Source organism: Mchenga conophoros, linkage group LG10 (assembly GCF_057382185.1).
Source record: "Mchenga conophoros isolate Kocher_MC1m ecotype Shallow Benthic linkage group LG10, M_conophoros_male_GT1.1, whole genome shotgun sequence".
In the NCBI taxonomy this organism is placed as follows: domain Eukaryota; kingdom Metazoa; phylum Chordata; class Actinopteri; order Cichliformes; family Cichlidae; genus Mchenga; species Mchenga conophoros.
In genome coordinates, this window is record NC_140535.1 from 16937186 (window position 1) to 16956165 (window position 18980).

The 18980-nt window shown below is 42.1% G+C and overlaps 1 protein-coding gene across 4 annotated transcripts; it reads left to right on the top strand.

Annotated features, from left to right (window-relative positions):
- The first annotated feature begins 6822 nt into the window (after window positions 1-6822).
- map7d2a (MAP7 domain containing 2a) lies at window positions 6823-18976 on the top strand. 4 transcript variants are annotated; one of them, XM_085288912.1, is made up of 17 exons: window positions 6823-7184; window positions 9431-9523; window positions 9958-10053; window positions 10140-10217; window positions 10642-10805; window positions 10897-10993; window positions 11967-12056; window positions 13228-13334; window positions 13417-13535; window positions 13652-14013; window positions 14106-14247; window positions 14336-14507; window positions 14657-14761; window positions 14880-14930; window positions 15142-15181; window positions 16260-16914; window positions 17026-18976. In XM_085288912.1, the coding sequence occupies exons 1-17, from the start codon at window positions 7148-7150 to the stop codon at window positions 17282-17284; spliced, it is 2667 nt and encodes an 888-aa protein (XP_085145038.1). In that variant the 5' UTR covers window positions 6823-7147; the 3' UTR covers window positions 17285-18976. The 4 variants fall into 4 exon arrangements, with proteins under 4 accessions (XP_085145038.1, XP_085145040.1, XP_085145037.1 ...); XM_085288914.1 differs by having other exon boundaries at window positions 6824-7184; window positions 9958-10044; window positions 14103-14247; XM_085288911.1 differs by having other exon boundaries at window positions 6825-7184; window positions 14103-14247.
- Window positions 18977-18980: the final 4 nt, after the last annotated feature.

Consider the following 18980-nt stretch of genomic DNA (forward strand, 5'->3'; position numbering starts at 1 on the left):
GCTCTTGGTCTTTTATCACACACCTAGTATGTGAGCTGTCGACAGGCGAGCAACGTGGACTGGTCACGGAGATGGGACACGATGGAGGCGCTCCGGCTCCGAAGGACCAAGAAATGTTGGGGGAAAACTCTGTAAAAGACCCAGGAGAAATAAAGACACAATGAGACAAAGTTACTTTCTTTATCAAACGTGTACACGGGTGAGCTGCTAAGAACAACTCACACCATGCACAGTGGCTTGGTAATTTTTATAGGAAAGACAGTGAGAACAGGATAAGAAAATACAAAACAAATAAAATAAACAACTCCATATGTGGCGCTAGTCTCGTCAGCAGAGAGCTGGGAGAAGGCTGTGAGAGATAAAACAATCTAAAACAATATGTCCCAAAACAGTATGTCTTTGCTGAGAAAGTCTAAAAAGATAATTCTAAACTAATCTAACCATAGGCAAAGGGCAGACAAAAGGCATCTTTGTACATTTAAAAGAAGGTAAAGAAACATAGAATCATTTTTTCCTGTAACAGTCGTCCTGTCCCCTTGGCAGAAAAACAGCCCCGTAGCATGATGTTTCCACCCCCATGCTTCACAGTAGGTATGGTGTTCTTGGGATGCAACTCAGTATTCTTCGTCCTCCAAACACGACGAGTTGAGTTTATACCAAAAAGTTCTACTTTGGTTTCATCTGACCACATGACATTCTCCCAATCCTCTGCTGTATCATCCATGTGCTCTCTGGCAAACTTCAGACGGGCCTGGACATGCACTGGCTTCAGCAGCGGAACACGTCTGGCACTGCGGGATTTGATTCCCTGCCGTTGTAGTGTGTTACTGATGGTGACCTTTGTTACTTTGGTCCCAGCTCTCTGCAGGTCATTCACCAGGTCCCCCCGTGTGGTTCTGGGATCTTTGCTCACCGTTCTCATGATCATTTTGACCCCACGGGATGAGATCTTGCGTGGAGCCCCAGATCGAGGGAGATTATCAGTGGTCTTGTATGTCTTCCATTTTCTGATGATTGCTCCCACAGTTGATTTTTTTCACACCAAGCTGCTTGCCTATTGTAGATTCACTCCCAGTCTGGTGCAGGTCTACAATACTTTTCCTGGTGTCCTTCGAAAGCTCTTTGGTCTTGGCCATGGCGGAGTTTGGAGTCTGACTGTTTGAGGCTGTGGACAGGTGTCTTTTATACAGATGATGAGTTCAAACAGGTGCCATTCATACAGGTAACGAGTGGGGGACAGAAAAGCTTCTTACAGAAGACGTTACAGGTCTGTGAGAGCCAGAGATTTTCCATGTTTGAGGTGACCAAATACTTATTTTCCACCCTAATTCACGAATAAATTCTTTACAAATCCTACCATGTGGATTCATGGATTTTTTTTTTCACATTCTGTCTCTCACAGTTGAAGTGTACCTCTGGTGCAAATTACTGACCTCTGTCATCATTTTAAGTGGGGGAACTTGCACAATCGGTGGCTGACTAAATACTTTTTTGCCCCACTGTATGTGCTGGATTGTCTCTGGGGCATCTTTACACAGCCTGCACCTGGGGTCTTGCCTGGTGTGATAGACCCCAGCCTCTATGGATCTTGTGCTCAGAGCTTGTTCTTGTGCTGCCATGATTAGTGCCTCTGTGCTGTCTTTCAGTCCAGCTTTGTCCAGCCACTGGTAGGATTTCTGGATATCAGCCACCTCCTCTATCTGCCGGTGGTACATACCGTGCAGGGGCCTGTCCTTCCATGATGGTTCCTCGTCTCCCTCCTCTTTCTTGGGTTTCTGCTGCCTGAGGTATTCACTGAGCACTCGGTCAGTTGGGGCCATCTTCCCAATGTATTCTTGGATGTTCCTTGTCTCATCCTGGACTGTGGTGCTGACACTCACCAGTCCCCGGCCCCCTTCCTTCCGCTTAGCGTACAGCCTCAGGGTGCTGGACTTGGGGTGAAACCCTCCATGCATGGTAAGGAGCTTTCTTGTCTTTATGTCAGTGGCTTCTATCTCCTCCTTTGGCCAGCCTATTACCCCAGCAGGGTACCTGATCACGGGCAGGGCGTACGTGTTGATGGCCCGGATCTTGTTCTTACCATTCAGGGGGAGATATCATCACCCCCACCCGAGATTGGGTACATAGCCCCAAGTGCGATAGGAGAAGGACCGTTGAGTGCGAGAGGAACTGACCTGAAAAATAGGATCATGGCCAAGCTTGAAACCTGGATCCCCCGTAGCCGGTTACCAAGATTACGTGAAGTACCCTCAGAAGGTCTGCTAGATGATGTTAATGCAGCACTACGGACAATATATATATATATATATATATATATATATATATATATATATTTATTTATTTATTTATTTATTTATTTTTATTTTTTTAAGAGGCAGAAACTATTCTAATTCATTTCCAGCAGCAAGAGCTCCATGCTGAAGTATGTTTTGGGTTTATTGCCTAAGGGATCAGAGAATATGCGCCAAAGCCCATGAGATACTTTAAATGTCAAGACTTTGGACACATGGCAGTTATATGTAAGAAGAGTTGCAGGTGTTATTGTTTTGGAGGGGTTCTTGAGTTTGGCAAATGTATCGTTGGAGTTAATTGGAAATGCTGCAACTGCAGAGGGAACCACAGTGTAGCTTTTTGGGGTTATGAAGTGGTGAAAAGGGAGTTTAAAAAATGCTCCATCCATCAGGCTGTATGGAGCAAAGAGCAAGCGAAGGCAAGAAAATGGCTGGATCAAAAGAAGGAAATGCAAAAATATAAATAATAGCAAAAGCTGCAGTGCATATGTATAGGATATTTCTGTTAATTATACTCATTCCCCAATGTAATGCCAGAAGTTTGATGGACAATTCATGCCAGGAATTCAAGAAATTTAATGGAGATAAGAAAGAAAATCATATCAGGATTTAATTTGTGTCCAGTAATTCTGGCTTAAATCAAAATTTGATTCTTTTTTTTACTTTATATGACTATGTGGCAGTCTCTGTAGACACAGAGAAGAGGGATGAAGGGGAAGATGTGTCCCCTTTGTTCAACAATATAGTTAATATAGAACTATGAGTGGGAAGAGAACAGTTGTATATTGTTGTTAAAAGTTGGGATAAAAGGAAAGAATATGTGACAGCAATATAACAATGGATTTTTGCAAAGCCAATTGAAAGAAATTTCTGAAAACAAGTGATAAGTACTTGGCACAGGTTAATAATGAACTAAATGTGGAAACTCTGGACTAAATAAAATACAACAAAAAGCTTTATTCCTAAAAGTAAATGAAATGTATGATGGAAATGTATCAGAGTGGATTCAGGGTAGAAAGGAGCACAATGGATCCAGTAGTTTGCCTTGAGCATGATGTAAGGAAGGCTCAAGTGAATCCAGAGACAGTCGCTGCAGAATTCTTTGATATTAAGAAAGCTTATGACATGCTATGGAAAGAGGGACTTCTAATCAAGATGTGTTTGCTGAATATTGGAGGAAAGATGTTTAACTGGACCAAGGACTAGATGGAAGAACAATAAAAAAAGGGTACTGACCTATCAGTTCAATGTATAGTGGGAAATGGGATTCCTCAGGGGAGTGGATTAAGTCCGACCTTGTTTTCTATTATCATAGATGATATATTTTTGAATACCAATGGGGATTCAAATTGTCAGTAGAAAAGACAAAGACCATCTTGACAAGAAACAAAATAAGGGAGTGCAGACTGAAATCATGAATGAACTGGAGAGTGTTGAAAGTTTGCATTTCATAGGAGTGAATTTTGACCAAAAGGAAGGAAATTTCACTTGAAATGATGGAGACTTCTTCTATTTCTGTTGTCTGTGTTTTACTCACACACTCAGGCTCTGTAGTCGAAGCTACTTCTGATTAGCTCATTAACCATCAAGCTGCTGTCAGGCACCCTGGTCCTTTACCGCGTTACACCTCACAGCGAGTAGTGCGGTGCTCTGAACGGATAATTGGAGGTGAGCTTCCCTCCCTCCAAGACATCTACAGGAAGCGGTGCCTGAGGAAAGCGGGGAGGATCATCAAGGACTCCAGTCACCCCAGCCATAAACTGTTCAGACTGCTTCCATCAGGAAGGAGGTTCTGCAGCATCCGGTCCCGTACCAGCAGACTGAGAGACAGCTTCTTCCATCAGGCCATCAGACTGCTGAACACGTCATAGACACCTCAGCTTCACTACTGGAACTTCAACATTATGCACTCCACACTGTATATAAATGCCACTTGTTTTGCACATATTCAACTCTGTATATTTTATATATTTTATTATTATTATTTTATTTTATTTTTTTACTATTTAATTTGTAAAAATGTGTATACACACACACACACACACACACACACACACGTAGGAAAATATTTAGTATACACATCCAGAAATGCATACACTATTATATATTGTACATATATTTATTAGTTTCAGGTTGGCCATTCTTGTATTTTGCTCGTTTGTGTTGTTGTGTTTGCACATCTCTGTTGCTTGTGGGGCTCGCACACAAGAATTTCACTCGCATGTGCTGTGCCAGTGTGCCTGCACATGTGATGTGACAATAAAAAAGTGATTTGATTTGATTTAGAAAGCATACTGAAGTGGGCAGACAGTGATGCAGGGAGAGCAACAGTATCAAGCTATTTTAAAGAGGCAGGGCTAAATAAGAGCATCCGAGGGCTCGTTGAATGGTTAGTGACATTAAATGACTACAGAATCCTACAGGAGGCAGTAATGCACCCACCCAGCTGCCATCAAGAACCAAAGAAGAAGAAGACGAAGAAGGAGAAACTCAGGTTCCATCGAAGTAAATCTGATACCCTGATATCCTCAGTTGATCTGTGTGCCCTGATAGCTGGGGTGTGTTTTATTGAGTACAGTGTGTTAAATTATTACGAAAATTGCTACATGGGCTTAAATATATCTATCTACACAATGACACCATGTTTATTGCTCTCGTTGCAGTGATGGGGTCCTTGAGTAAAAAAATCTCAGTTTAAGTATCTTTTACAGATACTTAAGAATAAGAAAGAAAGAAAAAATATATTAGAACTTTTCTGATGAGGCATTGATGGACATGTGGGAATTTAAAGTGTTATAAATGAGTTTTTGGCCTATAATGTGTGAAAAATATCCCAAACATATGTCTCATGAAGTTACTTTGAACGAAAAAGGAATATCACTGTCACATGTTAGAAGCTCCAATCAGTTTTTGGTAAAGTGACTGTTACATTTCCTTTGTTTATTTGGGTGGAAAGTGTTAGTGAGAATAAAAAAATATGTTTTTCAAGATAAATCTGGCCAAGAGAGCAGCAGAAATATGTCACAAATATGACATCACAGTTCCATAAACATACTTTCATGGACCAAATGGATCTATCTATCATCTATCTATCGATCGATCGATCGATTGATATAGATAGATAGATAGATAGATAGATAGATAGATAGATAGATAGATAGATAGATAGATAGATAGATAGAAAACCTCTTCATAAATCCTGTTCACTCCAGTGTATTTACCAATTGGGGCCTGATCTATGAGCTGGATCAACTTCGCACAGGACAGGAAAGGCTTGTGAAGTCAACCCTTGTTGTCTTCCTCTTGATTCCTATGCATAGGAACCAATAACTGAAAGAAAATAGCAGACTGAATAGAAAAGAAAGGAATAGCCCTTTATTGAACAAAAGAACTCATCTGATGCTCCACTTTCCAGAGATAAGCCATTCAACACTTAATGTGAAAAAGCTATCTCTTGATTCAGAGGAAGTTAACAGTTTAATCACTAGGACAACATCTATAAAAGAACTGGTGAATGCATGGCGATTGTATTGATTTTTTTCACATTTTTTGACTGGTTGCAACTTGTGGTGACTAAATGGTTTCCCAAAACTTGGAGATGTTATGCCCTCATGGCCACTTTTGACACGACAACAATCTTCCTGATATGGGGGACCTCTCTGCACTCACTCCAGAGAATTGTCAAAGGTTTGCAAATACTATCTATCAGATTTATAAATGCAGACAGGTTGCCAACATGTTGCCATCAGTCTGAATGAACCTGTCAGTGAGCACCAAGTGAGGAGATCCGACTCAACTGGCTGTTCTATTCCAATAGAGCAGGAAGGGTGCTGAGAAGAACTGTAATAGATAAATGTGAATTTCTGTATCCAGACAGAGACAGATGTGTGATTTTTAACAGTTTGACACAGTTTATTGCTGTATTATCAGAAACAGATTGCATGGAATTGCCAACTTCACCACATTCAGTCTCAGACTGGTAGCAGACTGGCTCTGTCTTATGACAACATTTATGGCAGGTTTTAGCGATGGTGCACTTGACAATGTAATTTTGCAACAAAAACAATACAAGTGAGATAGTTTTGTTATGGGATTAAACAGATGTTGATAGAATTTAACTAAAAAAGAAAGTTGATAAATTGCAATGCTCATCATATTGCATAATGCTGAAAAATAATATAAATTAAAGTTGTAGCATGAGTGACGTATTGTGTGTCTGGTCATTCCCACCTCTACTGCATACCCACCTGTTTTCGGCCACTGTATTTATCAGATTGATGATATTGTGTCCTGCATGTCTTTCGTACAAAACAAACTTCTGTATAAACATCACTGTCACAATAACGAGCCTTTTCTTGAGTTGTGTGACACGCAGTTTTAGCTTAATATAAATGATCTTTGCTGAAACGAGGCTATTACAATTAACAACAACAACAACACATTGCTTACACATAGTCTCCCCGCAATCTGTCGCTGCGTCAAAGTGTGCTCACTCTGGGCCCGCCTGCTGTTTGCACTGAGTGGAAATCTCCATCTGCCGGTAATGTGTGACGGCCCGTGTATGAGTGCGCGCTCACGCCGTGCAGACGCACTCTGTGGTTTGGCGAGCACACGGGGTTGTATACGCTTTATCATTGCCGCTTCATGCCCAGCAGCATTTCTCTCTCCTCCATCCACGTTTCACCACAGCCGCATAGCGACCTTCAGTGCACCTCGCTGAATGCTGTGTGTTCGTGTTGGTCCGCCGTGGCTGCGATTATCACTGCTGCTGGAGGGAAACGGATCGCCGTGCTGCATCACTGTAGCCCGCTTTGGATGACATTTGGGTGTAGGCTGTTCTGACTGTAATAGCTACCATGGCGAAAACAGTCGCCTTATCCGGCGCAGTCACAGGTAAGCCTGGTGTATGTGGGGTTTGTTTACACTCCTCGTCGTGGATTTAAAGCAGACTCATCCATGACGCAACTCATATTAGCGCTGCTGCTTTATCTGCCTGACGCTGTGCGGTGATGATCCAGCTCCAGCGTCTTTTTTCTCTCTCTCACTTAATAGCCACTGTGGGGATGGCGGTAATGTCTGTAAAGTGCATGCCCGACCTCACTTTCATTGAAAAAAAAAAAAGCTAAATCACTAATCCAGAGTAAACGCGAGCAAGAGAAATGCGTTGTTTCTTTGTGTGTTTCTGTCGTTGTGTGAGCTGTGTGGGGGTAGATATCAATGCTAGGGCTTTGATAGGGGCTCCCATGCTGAGCCCATGTTGCTCTTTATTATTATTACCATTATTTTTGTTTTGTTTGCTGTGACGACGCTCAAAAAAGGTCCAAATGGGTGGAGGTACAAGAGAGGCCCGTGGGTGATTTTACAAGAAGTCATTTCTGTTCAGACTTTGTGCAATAAAAATAGCAATAAGCTGAATAATAAGCTTTCACTTTGTTTAGCTTCCACCCTGTACACCGTGAAAGAGGAGAAATATCCCTGATGCACAATAATCAAATTAACTATCATGACGAAAGATTTGCCCGTGTCACTGCTTCATACAGGAGAAAGAGAAAAGGACTGAATATTTACACCTCTAAATGCTTTTAAAGCAACTTCATCTCCATGAGCTCTTCAGCTTCCACCCACACACACACACATATAGATAGATAGATACACACAAATTTATTTTTAATGTTTAAGAGTAATCTGACAGGCTCCTCTATAAAACAGAGACAACCTGGTCTTTATTACCCTCAAAGCCATAAAAGCTACAGTCAATAATTGCAACCACCTTACTCAGAGGTAGACTTACCTGTGACCTATAAAAGAGCTCATGTCATCATGGAAATGTTACAAATCGATGAGTGAGCACAGGAATATGTTTAATGAAGTCAGCTGAGCATTAACGTTTAGCTCTCGTGTCTGATGTCAGTCAGATCATGCAGAAAAAGGAGTCTGTGTTGTCTGCCAGATTTCAGCAGGCAATAAAAGCCCTGACTGGAAAGGAAGTAATTCACTTGATGAAGTGAAGCGACTGGCTGTGTGAGGACAGTTCAGCCAGCGACGCACAGATCGATTGAGTGAATCTGTGGAATTAAAAATTTTCATGGCTGGGCTTTACACTGATGATGTGCTACTGACTTATTTCAGGATTCATTTCAGGACAATAGTCATCTCACAGTATAATATTTGATCATTAATCAAGGGGCAGGGATAGCTAGGTAGAGTGGTGGCCCCATGATCGGAAGGTCGGGGGTTCGATTCCCCTGAACAGCTACCCTGAGGTACCCCTGAGCAAGGTACCATCCCCACACACTGCTCCCCGGGCGCCCAATGGCTGCCCACTGCTTCACTGAGTGAATGGTTTAAATGCAGAGAGGAATTTCCCCACGGGGCTCAATAAAGTACTCTTTCTTAATGTGTTTGTTTTGACTCTTGAGCATTTAGAAAATGTGTTTGTTCTAAATCTTAAAATCCAAAAGGGTTTATATTCTGACTTATTACTGTAATTTATGGGTGTCAATCTATTTATTAAGGGAAAAGACTTAAAATGAGAACACATCATGTGACTGTGGTTTATTTTGCTGTGCACAAGTGTTGTGCAAAAATAGAATGTGGGAATTTAAAGTGTTATAAATGAGTTTTTGGCCTATAATGTGTGAAAAATATCCCAAACATATGTCTCATGAAGTTACTTTGAACGAAAAAGGAATATCACTGTCACATGTTAGAAGCTCCAATCAGTTTTTGGTAAAGTGACTGTTACATTTCCTTTGTTTATTTGGGTGGAAAGTGTTAGTGAGAATAAAAAAATATGTTTTTCAAGATAAATCTGGCCAAGAGAGCAGCAGAAATATGTCACAAATATGACATCACAGTTCCATAAACATACTTTCATGGACCAAATGGATCTATCTATCATCTATCTATCGATCGATCGATATAGATAGATAGATAGATAGATAGATAGATAGATAGATAGATAGATAGATAGATAGATAGAAAACCTCTTCATAAATCCTGTTCACTCCAGTGTATTTACCAATATAAGTACACAGGCAAGCTTTTCCGTTCACACAGTGATTTTGTGACATTGATGTAGTAAAATGACCGTATCGTTTAGATGAACACACCAAGTGTTGCTTTGTTTTGTGCTTTAGGTGAAAAGATGGCACCGCCATCCATCACTCTACTTCCTGACAAGAAATCTCCAACAAACAGTCACAGCTCTCCAGCCCGGACTGGAAAAAACAGTGAGTAATCCTTTCTGGCTTCTGTCACATAAATCACACTTTTCCTTCCATTAATCTGTTTAATCTGGATTAAATTCACTTACTCTCCAATCATTTGGACTTTTGCACAATTGCTTATAGACTGCAAGCCTGCGAATATTAGGGCAGCGTGCTTGAGGGCCTTGCTGTTATCGGTGAATGGAGGAGCGGCTTGTGAACGCTCAACAACAATAACAAAAAGCGACAGTCAGCATATGTGGACTGACTCCCACATGGAGGATAGTTTCCTCCCGTCTTGCTTGTATTGGCACTTCTTGACTGAGCATTTTGCCACACAGAAGCCCCTAATCAAGCTGAATGAATGTTTCCCTCTGCTGATGAGAAAGTAGCAGTGCACTGATGTCACCCCACTTTATGCAAAGCTGAGTGTCCTTTCCCTCCATCCCTCCAACCAGCCCCATCTAACACAGAGAAGAAGCTACACATGAATGGGCACGCTTCCCCTTCCCACCTACCTGCTAATGTCAGCAGCAACCATGGAGGTAAACCAAGTAAGTTTCAACTTTTGTTTTTGTTTTATTTTTCTCTTTTATTGCCACTGCCCTGTTTTTGCTCTCTAATATCTTTCCTCTTTCAGTTCTGGAGGGTTACTTGAGGACAGACGACAGGATGCGTTTAGCCAAGGAGCGGCGAGAGGAGAGGGAGAGAAGCCTGGGTAGGTGATGTCCTGGTTTTTGTTTTGTTTTCTATTGGCCTCTGGCTTTTTGTTCCTTTCCAGTTTCAGTCACTCGTTTTTTTCCCCCCTTCTTCTGCAGTCTAATTGGTTATAGAAGGGCTAGAGGATGCACTTTGAGTTCACTGGGTTTTTGATACGATGTGCTGTGTCACTTTAGAGAGTTTAAGGTAGAAAAGTCCGCAAAAGTAGGTCTCCTACTCGCAGATAATCCCGCAGCGCCAGCGGTGACCTCATGATGACCGGGTTTTCTCACTTCATGATTTCATCTTAGGCGTGGATAGAGACACAAACTCAACTTAACCAAATTAAATTGAACCAAACCAATTTACTAAAGAGAAGAAAAGTCATGGTATGTGTGATGCATGAACAAGCAAAGAGCAAAAAGACACTCTGTCTCTCTCAGCGGCCCGGGAACAGCTAATCAGGGAGAAGGAGCGCAGAGCTCGGCTGCAGTATGAACGCACAGTGGAGGAACGCTGGAGGCGGCTGGAGGAGCAGAGGCAGAAAGAGGATCTCCGCAGAGCTGCAGTGGAGGAAAAGAGGAGGCAGCAGCTCGAGGAGGAGCGGGTCAGCATTTTGTTGTTGTGTGTTTGTGATCGGTGAGTATGGTGAAGTTGTAATGTTTGTGTAAAAGTCACCTCTGCTGTGCTGCATTCAGGAGCGTCTCGAGGCCCTGATGAAACGCTCTCTGGAGCGCAGCCTCCAGCTGGAGCAGAGGACAAAACGCTGCAGCAGAGGCTACCATCAAGGAGCAGGTAAGAAGAGTCTGGGTTTTTTTTTCCTGAGAACAAAGAAGCATGGAAGCATATTGTGGGATGGTCTGAAATAGCAGAATACTGAAAAGACACTGCAGCTACATTTTGCTGTATTTCTGTTAGATAACATAACACAGACAAACACTATGTGTGTGTTAAAGAGGGTTGATCATGGCTGACAGCCTTGCTTCTGAAATGCGCGTGAACAGAGATGTTTTCCTGTTTTTCTGCAAAGACATGGTGGAATTACACAGCACGGGTGTATCGCTAATCAGCATCTTTTTGAAGGACAGTTCCTCTGCTCGGTAGTGACAAATGTCCCCCCATCCTCATTCGTATGCAACTTTGTCTCTTTCCAGGAAAAAATCCAAACCTTGTTTCATGTAGGAACTATTTTCTTTCTACTAAACTACACCTGCCAACCAAAAGAAGCATGCATACAGTATAGCTGATATTAGAGCTCAGCTGAGGGGGCTAATGTTTGCATCCTGTCACACTGACGCAAGTCTGTCGTCATAGGTAGATACACACACCCTTCTATACAGTAGGCAGGTGTGGGTTGATAGACAGAAAATAAATTGCATGCAACAAAGTTTGTGGATTTCTACTGAGTATCAGGAACATGATTTCTGGAAAGACACACCTCACTTTTATGTGTGTGTCTTTTGGCACTACACAAGGGAAGACAATGGATAATATGGGCCAGAATAAAAACATGTCAGTTTGATTTTGGAGAGAACTGTCTGTTCAAACGTCTGCAAATGAATGAAGCAAAGTAGTTGATACACTAACTCCATGTTTATACACTCAAAAATATGCAAAAACTACAAATTGAAGCTTTAAATTAAAGAAAAAAATGTTTCTGTTACATGGCTTCACAGCATCCCTGCTGGTCTCTACAACTGGATGAGGAATTGCTCAGATAAACTGTTCACAAATGCTCTGTTTGCTCTGCTCCGCCCGCTGCCTATAGGTGACTGTGAGAATGCCCCACTCCCTCTCTCTGCTGCCTCCGCCTTTTCCCATGGCATTGCCTCCCCCATTCCTGCTGTCAGCGAATCTGGTAAAGTTTAGCCCCCCTTGCCTCCCAAATCCATTACCCCACCTATTCATCCAAGAGTTACCGTGTGCTTTGTGTCCGGCAACTTTTTCTTTCTGTAACGCACGCCTGTTAAGTTACTCTTTTGCTCAGTTTTATAGCTTCTTTGCTTTTGTATGTTTTGCAGGCCTCGTTGTGTATGTTTTTGCAGTGGCTTTTACATTTGAGTTATTTGCAAAGACAGCATAGAGGCACAGCACTGTGAACACAGTACTATGCCTTCAGGGATTGAAATCAAGACAAAGATGTTATCAGAAAAAGAGGTTTTGCTGTCATGTTTCTAAACTTTTATCCTAAAATACTTGTCTTAATCTGATGTAACGTAATTTTCACATAAAAGCACGCAGAAGTATTTCAGTTTGCTTTTCTTTGCCAACTCTGCAGCACATCTGCGAGTAGACCACCATGCAGGAGAAAGAGGAAAATAAAAGTGCACAGTGTCAGCTTTTTCACAGACTGAATCTTGTTAGTTTAAACTTGTTTCCTCCATAAATTCATCATCATCAAGCCTTTGTATATGATTTTTTTTTGCTGTGTTTCACTGTGGCAGGGACATTCCTGTAATCCAGAAAACAACTTCTGGATTAGTATTTAAATTCTGTAGTTAAACTCTGGATTCTGGGTCTGAAATGCTGGAGGGTGTTTCAGAGTTTGTAGATGGGTCGGGGTGTTTTATTGTGATAACCTGAAATTAGGTTTTCAGAGTAAGAGCAGCTAAGTGGTGCTGCCTTTGGGTCCCTGGAGCAGGCGGTTTCAGAGATTAATCGTAAGTGACCTAGAATAAAAATATGTGCACAAAAATAGACACAGATACAGCCACACTGAGATGACTGCACTCCTTAGAGACTGTTCAGCTTGATGACAAGGTGCAAAGATGGCAAAAAAAAAATATGACGTGGGTGTTGCAAGGTGGTCAGTGTTTAGGGCCTTTGCTTTTGTAATTTGAGTTTGCACAAAATCTGTCTGTTTTCATTTGCAGTCACAAACCAAATGTTGGGAGTGGGTTTCTGCACTGTTTTTCACAGCCACTGTATTGCCACATGTGTGGTTGCATCATGCTGCACTGTAGTGCACTGTAGTGCATGGGTTAATTGCTAAAATGAAAGTGTTAATACCTTATTCTGTCATCATGCAGCACCCTGCAGCCCTCACAGATCACCTTTCCACACCTCGGTGAACCGTGTAGATCACAACAGAGCTGGACTTCAGGGAGGCTCTCAGTCCACTCCCAACACCCCAAAGGTTAGACCTTGGACAACATCTTTAAGAACGAGACATTAGTGGATACAGGCTATGATTTAAATGAAGCTAACACTTCTTACAGAAAGAGCGGCTGCGCAGAGAGAGAAGAACTGCATCCCCAGGTTGTGGGTCCCCTGTGAGAAGATCTGAATCTCCTGCCAGTTTCACCAAACATTTGGCTTCCCCTCCCACCCCTTCCAAGTAAGCTAAACTGTTGGTAAAAGGTGGGCAAATGTATCTCTGAGCATGAGCAGTACTTTGTTCAGTTTGTTATAAAACTATATTCTTAAGCTGGACATCTCCTTCTGTGTGCCTAGGATTCGCGCCCAGTCTCCTAGCAATGCACATCAGTACCATTACTCACCGACAAGACAGCGCCCCAACCCGAGTAATAATAGAAAAGCAGAAAATGACAAGGTGGGAAAAAAGGGCGAGCGCACCAAAGCTGACACTGCAGTGAAAAAGAGCGCTGACATCAACAGCTTAATTTCATCTCCACCAGCTCAGAAGAATATGGCCAGTAGTGAAATCGCTAAAACCAAATCCTCCGATAAGTACCTCAAAGGAGACACTATTGAAAAATGTCAGTCGCCTGAAAGAGGAAACCAGCTGACTTCCAAAGGAGATCCCTTAGAGATGATGACACAGAGCAATTTTCTGGATGGAGACAAGAAAAAAGGTGGATTCTATAAGTTCCTTTTTTCCCCCCTTTACATTCAGTTTTACTACATATGGAAGAGTCTTACTCCATGTTTGTTTATGTGATAGAAGCAGCACCATGCACAGGCAAGGTGGCTGCTGGCACATCAAATGCAGAGGAGGCTAGCAGGTTGCTGGCTGAGCGTAGGCGCCAGGCTCGGGCTCAGAAAGAACTGGAGGAGAAAAAACGGGAGCAGCAAGAAGAAGAAGGAAGGTGAGTTGATTGATCTGGAATGACCTTAAATAAGGTCTGGAATACACGTAAAACATGTTGATGACAAATTCATATGCATGTGGATCAGGTTACCAGAGGAACGGAAGCAACTTGCACAGGAGCAGCAACGGCAGGAGCCAGTGAATCAGCAAGTGAAAGAGAGAGGAAGGCGTGAGGCAGACGCTCATTTGAAACAAGAAGAAGAAAAACGGAAGAAGGAACAGCAGGAGAAGGAGCTACAGGCCCAGATGGACAGAGAGGTCAGTGGTCTTTATAAAGTGCTGGTCTGTTATTATTGCTAATTATTCTGCATTTAGATTTTTGTAGCTTTCTTGTCTTTAAAAATTTTGGATTACTGTATAAATCATTGCAGTCTTTGGCTATGTATGGATCTTCTTGCTCTCAACAGAGAGAAAAAGCCAAAGTCCTGGCTCAAGAGGATGTGGAGCGTCAACGGCAAGACAGAGAACTGCAGACACAGCAAGAGGAAGAGGAGCGGCAACAAAGAAAAAAGGTTACTGTAGACACAGACAAGTCAACTGCTGTATTCAGATTGCATTTCTTCTCTTGAAATATCTGTTTGAATATCTGGAAAGTTCCCAGAGTGATTGAATATTGATATTCTTTTCCAGAGAATTGAGGAGATTATGAAGAGAACTAGGAAGGGTGAAGCTGAGTCGAAGGTACTGTAAGAGACAGCTTCTGTCCTCATACAGTAGACCTGCTGCCTTTAAGCACCCGCTGACTGTTTGATATTTTTTTCTTTTGACTTTAATTTATTACAACTTTCTCATGTTGTTATCTTTATTAAATTCTATCATTGGTGATACTTTGGTTGAGTGTCCTGATTGCCTTAAATGTTTACTTGATCGTCTCTGTTCTGCGCTGAATCAGATGGAGGAACAGGTGGAGACAAAGCGCGTCTCGCCACCAGGTTAGTGTGTTATTCAGTCCCCCCCTGCTGATCTGCTAAGTTTTGCTTGCTGGTCCTGCTTACTGTGCTCTGCTATAAAGAAGCAATCAGGGCATGCAAGGTTTATGATTTAATTCAAGGGTTCTCAAACTTTTGGGTGCCAGGGCAGCTGCTCCTTACAAGGGAGCACATTTTCTAAGGGTCCCCTCGTAGTCCCAGCACCAATAAGCCACAAGCTTCTAACAGTCCCATTCAGAGTGTCATTGCAACTGTGTGTTTCCACGCCTGTGTCCTGGTATTAAACACCAACGCATTTCAGTTGGTTTAGGTGCAAAACAGTTGTATATTTTCAGCATACCCTTAATGTGACTAGGATCCAAATACAAAATTGTCTTCCTGTCTGACTTCATTTACATCTGACGAGACGTAGTGCATACTGGCCATCCCGTTTCAGCTCTCAAGAAAACCAAACTCAGCATGTCAGCCAACTCAACCAAGCTATGCAGCAGTGAGAAGGGTTTGTTGCACCCTGAATGTCACCCCGATGGCTATGGATATTCCCCCGGACCCCACTTTGAGAACCACTGATTTAGCTTGAATGAATTTGCAGTAGCTAATTTTGAGCATGTGCCACAGCATCTACATTTTTATGATTTGGCTTGTTCTGGTGCTTTGGCTTTGATTATTCAGAAGAATGAGTGTGACCCTCAGCTGATGAAGCCACATTTCTAAGCATTTAAAATCTTTCATGGTGTTTCTGCAACGTTTGGTGGCGTATGAGGAGACACGGACTTCCTTCCTGGTGCTGAAAGGGCACCTTTCAGTGAAGTGCCAAGGGAGCTGACTGTAAAATTAGCCGCTCTTGAAAATGCCCTTGGAAGATTTATTCAGCTCTGTCTCTAGCGGGCTGCTCTGCACAATCTGAGCTTATGCTTTATTTGAGCTGTCCTTTTGTTTTTTTTACCTGCTAAGCCGATGCTGTGGGTAATGACATCTGTGATATCTTTTGTTAAAACTTAAATTAAATGTTAATGTTGAACTGGACAGTCGACACAAAGGAAAGCCCACTGTAAAAGATAAATCTTTTAATTCTTCACAGGTAATATAAAGACTATTCAAAGCAATGCTCACGTTAAAGAGCCAGCAACCAAAAAGGTTGACTTTCAGGTTAAAGAGCAGGTCATAGTTCAGGTCAAAATAAAGGACACTGCTCTCAGTAAGACAGACACAGTCACAGCAGCAGCACAGATGGACAATCATAAGCAAGTAAAAAACAACACTCATCTCGTGACGCACAGTGTTCCTGACAAGAAATCTGAGACAAGACAAACCAGGGAAGAGATTAGCAGCCACCTTAAAGTAGCCAAAGCCTGTGTACTCCAGCAAGAGAGGGGAGAGATGGAAATGAATGTAAACCAGCAGCACAGAGCAAGTGTTAATGTCACAGACCAAATCATGAAAGACCCCACAAAGCTGAGGGGAGAGGGTGTTATGATGAATAGTGGAGGAAAGGTTGGAGGAAGTGCCTTGAAGAGGAGTGCTCCAACAGCTGAAGCAAGCAAAGAGCAGAGCGTGGATGTGCCATCAGCTGACAAAGCTGGGGGAAAGGATAAAGGAGGGTCCCAGCTTGGGGTTGGTAGACCTCCCGTAAAACCCCTTCCAATGGGAAACCTATCACCACCAGTCATCAAGCTGGAGCCACTCGATGTGAAGCACACAGGGTCTTGCAATGAGGTGCAGTCAATGGAGGTCAGGTGAGTCATTAGGTAACACTTTATTACTAAAATGTGAGCGTGGGGGGGGGGGGGGGGGGGGGGCTGTGTAAATATGTAATATATATGATTTCTCACATTGTCATATTTCAGCCCGGCCTCAAAGGAAGAACTCATTTCGATCCCAGAGTTCTCACCTGTCAATGAAATCCAGAGCAGCGGCATGAGTAACACCCGGGCCCTCGAAGAGCTGATGGACCTGACAGGGAGCATCACCTATGCTAAACTGTCCTCTGAAAGCAGCATCGGTGACTGCAACAAGAACCTCATTGAGGGTGTCGTCAGTCCCGTCTCAGACTCAAAGCTCATTGGGATGGCACCTCCGTCCTCGAATAAACTAAGCATCAAGTAGCCGATTAATTCCTTTCTCTTCCTCTCTTGCTTGCCTTGTCTCTGTCCTCTCCATCTCTGTCTCTCACACACAAGCACACATACGCTCACAAGGATGTCACATTTTGGATATGTGCTCTTGTGTCATTAAAATAATGGGAATAGAGCCATAGAGATTGACCTAAAAATGTACAATATGACCTTCAATATAAACAAAACATCTCCTATTTAGTAATAACATAGCAAATGACTGTATTACAGCTGTTGTGAATCTGCAGTACTTGTTCTGAGGACAAGTATCCACATATGACAGACAGTCAGTAGATGTGTGACCCGATGGAGGAAAAAAATATCAGGGATTTGAATACTAGAAAAATTTCAAAAACATACTATTACTTAAATACATTAGCTAGAGAAGAGCTTGCCCTGCACAGATTCCTTACTGGCTCCCAGTTCATTTTCATGTTGTATTAAAGCCTGCTCAGAGCACTGATGACTGTAGCCTTTCCAAACACCCTCCTAAGCCTTTAAACGATATTCAAAGTGTTGCTGGGAAGGCAAGACTATTTAATGTTCATGACAGGTTTATTTTTAATGCTAGCAATGTTACTGGTGTGTGTATTGATATTGGATTTATGTAACAAACTAAAATCCAGGCAGACTACTCCAACTATGTATTATTTACTTTCTGTCCCAGCAAACTATAATCTTGATATTTTCCCTTTATTCCCTTTTCAAATCTTTCTAACTGCATGCAAATGAGGAGGGAAATGACCTTAAAAAATTCCAAGTAAACTTGAATGTTGCAGCAAACTAAAAACAAGTCATGTCACCAATGCAAAGAAAGTACCAGTATGTTGCAGAGCAGAACCAGTCTTCTACAAATATACAGAAATCAAGAAAGCAAGGCAGCCTTAAACTTCTTGTTATTTAAAAAGATATCGGTAGGAGTGCCTTGCTGTGTTGGACCCAGTGCTAACTTATCTGTGAAACAGAAATTTCCCTCTATGTCTGGATACTGAACTGGACTGAAGGACTGAAGGGCGCAGGGACAGGAATCTTTGCTGAGCGACTTGCAAATGATCTGGCCTGTAGCTTCAAAGATACTGTTTACTGCTGACCCCCCCCCCCCTTACATCTGAGATCATGAACACTTCTTCAACAATTCAGTGACATTCACTTTCTGTATTGCGTTAAAATGTATTTTCAGTAGAGATGCCTTATCTGGGACTGAGCAGCTGCTTTACTTCAGTGCTTATTTTGTGTTTATCTTAACTTGATCACTGGGATAGTTGTGTGTCTGTGACCTGTAATACTTGAAACTTGGTTTGAAATGCATCATGTCTGCCATGGTGTAGACAGTAATGTCGACATTCAGTGCAGTTAAGAAGTGACATTTAGTTTTTGTTGTCAAACAACCCAAATCAATGGCCATATAACAGTCTTATGCAAAGTAGCCACATTGAAATATAAATCATATATCTGAGTTATGGTTTGATATACACATCTATATATATTTTGCATATTCAAACAGCTGGAGGACTGGAAATGGTTATGAATTAATAATACACAATGCCACATCAAAGAAGTATTCACGCTTGCTCATTGCCATACATGAAACCAGTGTCAGTCACCTAGCGTATGTAATTACTGTAGACATTGTGCATGATTAGCATGGATATCTGAAACAATAAAGCGCAAAACTGAGAATTTCGACT